General features: G+C 51.4%; 1 protein-coding gene across 1 annotated transcript; it reads left to right on the forward strand.

Annotated features, from left to right (window-relative positions):
* The first annotated feature begins 2,826 nt into the window (after nt 1-2,826).
* Nucleotides 2,827-5,195, forward strand: SFT2D3 (SFT2 domain containing 3). Its single transcript, XM_017548442.2, has one exon. It carries the CDS (start codon nt 2,867-2,869, stop codon nt 3,512-3,514), a length of 648 nt encoding a protein of 215 aa, XP_017403931.1. The 5' UTR covers nt 2,827-2,866; the 3' UTR covers nt 3,515-5,195.

Raw genomic sequence — 5,195 nt, forward strand, 5'->3', positions numbered from 1 at the left:
TGACCAACATGGCGACGTTTAGTAATTTTTGTAAAAATACAAAAATTAGCAGGGTGCGCATGCCTGTAATCCCAGCTACTTGGGAGGCTGAGGCAGGAGAATCACTTGAACCTGAGAGGCAGAGGTTGCAGTGAGCTGAGATCGCACCTCTGTACTCCTGCCTGGGCAACAAGAATGAAACTCCATCTCAGAAAGAAAAACCCCCCAAAAAAGCAGGGCACCGTGGTGAGATGAAGGCGGGTGCCCAGATGTGGGGTTAGTGGTGGAGAGAATGGGCTAGTGCTGGATCTGTTTCCAAGGTAGAGCTGGTGGGACTTGCTGATGGGATTCGACTTACTGAGGTGGGGAAGGAGGGGGTAGCTACAGGTTTTGGGGGATGAGGAGGGGAAGTCAGGAGTGAAGTGTTTGGTTCTGCATATCACCTCCTGGGCGCCTGTTAGATGCCTGGTGGAGAAGTTGGGGAGGCTCTGCACATGGATGGTTTTAACAACATGGGCTGGGGAGAGGATGCCAAGAGAAAAGAGGAGATGCCCCAGGCACGGCCACGCTAAGGACTGAGGAGGAGGGACAGCCAAGCTGGGGCTGAGGGCTGAAACTCACCAGACTTGGCAACAGCGTCTGGCGATTTTGTGATGAACGATTTTCCGTCACGGTGAAGTGAAGACCTGGTTGAAGGGCCTCAAGGGAGACAGGGAAGCAAGTGATGATTGTGAGGGTGAGTTTTGCTGCAGTGCTGGGGGAGGGAGGGTTTTGTTATGATCTTTCCACAACCAAACCAGAGCAGAAAGCACATCCAGTGCTCACGCAGAGGGACTCCCAGTGAAGGCCTCTTTCTGCAATGGGAAGCCCACAAGGCTAGAAACCAGAAATCGCAACCTAACCCTGCCCTATCGTCAATTTTGTAGGTGACCTTGGGTAGGTTACTTTACTTCTTGGTATTTGTTTCCCTCACCTACAAAATGAGCAGCACAGTCCTGCCTTTTCGATATCGTAGCTGCACAAAAGATTAGGTAACATCACTGATGGGCATTCATGTCCCCAGTTCACTTTCTAGCTCTGTGTATTTGACTGTAAGTACCTCACAGAAGTGGAGCCATGCAGTATTGGTTCTTTCTGTGGCGGACCTATTTCACTGAGCATAGTGTCCTCAAGGTTCACCCATGTTATAGCATGTGTTAGAATTTCCTTCCTTTTTAAGGCTGAATGATAGTCCATCGTATGCATATATCACATTTTATTTATCTGCTGATGGATACTTGGGTTGCTTCCACCTCTTGACTAACGTGAATAGCGTTGCTGTGAAGAGGTGTACAAATCTCTGAGACCCTGCTTTCAATTCTTTGGGGTATATACCCAGAGTGGAATTGCTGGATCAGATTGTAATTATATATACACATACACACATATATGTATGTGCGTTATGTATTTGTCTGTGTGTGCATATATATACATTTATTTATTTATTTATTTATTTTCAGGAACTTCCATACTGTTTTCCACAGCGGCTGTAGCATTTTACATTCCCACCAACAGTGCACAAGGCTTCCAACTCCTCCACATTCTAGACAGCACTTGTAACTTTCTGGTGTATTTGTTTTGATCATAGCCATCCATGGTTTAGCCCATGCTAAGTGATCAGGACGGTCACTGTTATTATCAAGTGAGGTAACAAATCAGAATGTATTTTGAAAACGAATTATATCTGTCAGGATTAAACCAAGAAAACAGAGAACTTTAAAAGGAATTTAGTGGCGGAGATTAGTTATACAGGGGATGGAAAGGCTGAGAAGCCAAACCACAGGAAACCATTAACATTACATCCACCTAGGGTAGAAGACAAAGGACTCAGGGCCACCCAGAGGAAGCCAAGGTGGTGAGGGGCGCTGTGAAGGCAGCTGGAGCGAGAAGCCCAGGTAAGCCTGGAGGAATGTAACCTGTGAAAGGAATCTCAGGCAGACCCCGCTAGGAGGCTCTGAGAAAGAGCAGGGCACGTAGACGTGGCCTGAGAATAGATCAGGATTGACCTGCGCGGGGCGGAGGCGCTTTTCTGAGTGACCTGACGATGAGTCTGGAAACTTGGGCGTGGCGCTGTCCAGAGCACAAGAGTGACACCGAACAGGACAGCAGCACCGAGTCTTGCACACGGGGCGCAAAGGAGTCAAGGATGTTGCCAGGCCTGTGGCCGAAACTGAGAACCGAATAGAGAAGCAGGCTGAGCATGGTGGAGGTCAACCTTTCCTTTATCAACCCCACGGTAAGTGATCAGGATGGTCACTATTACTACAAGTGAAGTGACAAATCAGGACGCGACGTTCCCCAAAAATAAACCACCTGAGTCACACAGGTGTGAACTTTTTTAAAAATTAAATTTTTATTTTGAGATCACTGTAAGTTTGTGTTCAGTTGCGAGAAACATGAGAGATCCTGGGTACCCTTTACCCGATTCCTCCATGTTGCAAAACTAGCACGACATCACCGCCATGGTAGACGCGGTCAGACAGTAGGGCATTTCCATCAGCAGAAGGGACCCTCTTGTGCCCCCTTAGAGCCACACTCACCCTGGCCTTCCAACTAACTTAGTGCTGGCAGGACTTAGCCAGACCGTAAGGACTCCTACTTGGGACAAAGAAGAGGGTCAGGCAATGGGAGGGCGATTGAAGGCGGACTAGCAGCACCCACGCCCGTGGTAATCCGCGACACCGCAGAGGTCCGCGGAGGAAGCACCCACTTCCGCTAGCGCTCCGAATCCCGCCCCTTTCGCCGCGGCCGACCAATTGCCGCCCGAAGGCCGAGCCGCTTCCGTCCGCGGCAGGGGAGGGCCGGAAATGAGCGTCAGCTTTTTCCACCAGCCACCGCCTTGTCCAAGATGGCGGACCTTCACCGCCAGCTGCAGGAGTACCTGGCGCAGGGGAAAGCGGGCGGCCAGGCGGCCGCGGAGCCGCTGCTCGCCGCGGGGAAGGCGGAGGAGCCCGGAGACGGACCGGCGGGGGCGTGGCTGGGCCGCGTGGGCCTGAGCTGGACGTGGTCGCGGAGCTCGGCGGAGTCGGCAGCTGCGGGCCCGGTGTGTCTGCCGAGCGTGACGCGCGGGCAGCGACTGGCGGCGGGCGGCGGGTGCCTACTGATGGCGGCACTCTGCTTCGGCCTGGCCGCGCTCTACGTGCCAGTGCTGCTGCTGCGCGCGCGCAAGTTCGCGCTGCTCTGGTCGCTGGGCTCGGCGCTGGCGCTGGCGGGAGGCGCGCTGCTGCGGGGCGGCGCGGCATGTGGGCGCCTGCTGCGCTGCGAAGAGGCGCCGTCGCGGCCCGCGCTGCTCTACGGGGCCGCGCTGGGCGCCACGCTGTTTGCCGCGCTGAGCCTGCGGAGCACGCTGCTCACGGTGCTGGGCGCGGGCGCGCAGGTGGCCGCGCTGCTGGCGGCGCTGGTCGGGCTGCTGCCCTGGGGCGGCGGCACGGCGTTGCGCCTCGCGCTGGGTCGCCTGGGCCGCGGCGCCGGCCTCTCCAAGGCTCTGCCCGTGTGAGGACTTCGCGCCCGCGCCTCGTGGGAAAGACGTGGAGCTAGCGCCGGCGGAGCCCAGGACTGCACGCGGGTGCCGGGACCCCGCGGCGAAGGCCCTTCGGCGACCGCCTGCGAGTCTAAGCTGGGAGCGGCTGCTGGCACCGGAGGCGACAGCAGCTTCGAGAGCTCTTGAATGTCAGCGTCTTGTGCTGGACTCGGAACGTGCTCTGGAGATTTTGTCATTGAACTGGTGACAGGATGTGAGACGGTTAAGTTACTCTCGAAGTAACTGTGGTCTTAGGTTCGGCTGAGTAAAGAAAAATGGCTTTTCTTCGAATTAGCTGTTCTTGGTCTTTTCTCAGGCTGTTTTGTCATTTAAAAATCCAGTGTTAGATGTAGGTTGGTGACGGTACTTTTTTGACTATACCAAGGCTTGGAAGTTATTCTCTCATGCTTCATTGTCAGCGAATCCAGAAGGGTATCAGATCAAACACCGAATTCAGCCACTGGACTTTTAAAAATACTTATTTAAGATAGTTTATCTTGGGCTTTTTCTTCAGTTAACGAAATCATAAATATAGTGCCTTATAACATGAAGGGAAAATTAGTTCTCTATTTCACGACGAAAGCGATGGACCAAAAGAAATTTCCTGCCCCAAGAAGCATGGGATCCAGGAAGGGACACGTACCTGCTTAGCGGTCTCGAAAGAAATCCTGCAAATAGGAAGATAATTCTACGTCCGGAATTCCTGTATCTGGTGGAAACCATGGATTTCTACAAGCTCGAATTACTCCTCACTTTATGGTCTGCTTTGTAAACTAGTTTACAATTTGCAGGCTGGTCTTAAGATGCGTTTCATATCTAATTGCTCTTTCCTTCATTTCAGGTTCAGCACTTACTTTTACCTACCTTAATTTATTGCCAGTAAGTATGAGCCTAACACTCTTTGAGTCCAGAAAACTACGTCTTGTCAGTAGCAATACATTAGGAAGTAAAATATATTTGGAATATAAACATTCTGTGCCAGTGGTTCTCACGCTTGACTGCTCATCCGTTACTTGAAGAGCCACACCTCAGATCAGTGCAGTCAGAACGTGGGAACTAGGTCCCAGGCATCAGAACCTTTTTTTTTTCTTTTTCTTTTTTTTTTTTTTCCTTTTTGGTGCCATGACTCGGATACATCAAAACCTTTTTAAAGCTCCACAGGTGATTCTGTGTTCCCCGAGGTTGAGGACCACTACTTTTTCTGTGCCCTGGCTTGCACAGTTTGAAAATAATGCTTATACTGAGCTGGATCCCAGTGTTGCCTTCACAGGGTGTCTGTCGTGCAGCAGTACAGCGCTGCTGCTCCCTCCAACCCCAAAATGTGTGTGCCTAAGTCACGTCCCTAAGCCCTGTCCCAAGAAGTGACACAGTGGCCGGCATCTACACTGTTGGCTTGCAGGCTACCCATCCTGAGTTTTGCTAAAGAACACTGCCTTGCTCCCCGTCAGTAAACAAGGTTACCTACCTCAAAAGGCCGCTCTGAGAGCAAATGCAGTATTTTCAGAATGATTTATTTTTTCAGTTGTAAAGACTTATGCCATTGGCTGCTCTTTCTAGCCCCCTAAATTTCTGTTCTAGTTTTAAATTTCTCTAGAATTTGCAATCGTTGGGGTTTTATAATTTTTACAGTGTTTATTTTGTAAACACTTAACATTTC

Source organism: Cebus imitator, unplaced genomic scaffold (assembly GCF_001604975.1).
Source record: "Cebus imitator isolate Cc_AM_T3 unplaced genomic scaffold, Cebus_imitator-1.0 Scaffold207, whole genome shotgun sequence".
Lineage (NCBI taxonomy): Eukaryota > Metazoa > Chordata > Mammalia > Primates > Cebidae > Cebus > Cebus imitator.

What these genes read in the sequence shown, in the direction of transcription:
- SFT2D3 (XM_017548442.2), top strand. Translation starts at nt 2,867, where the DNA reads ATGGCGGACCTTCACCGCCAGCTGCAGGAGTACCTGGCGCAGGGGAAA.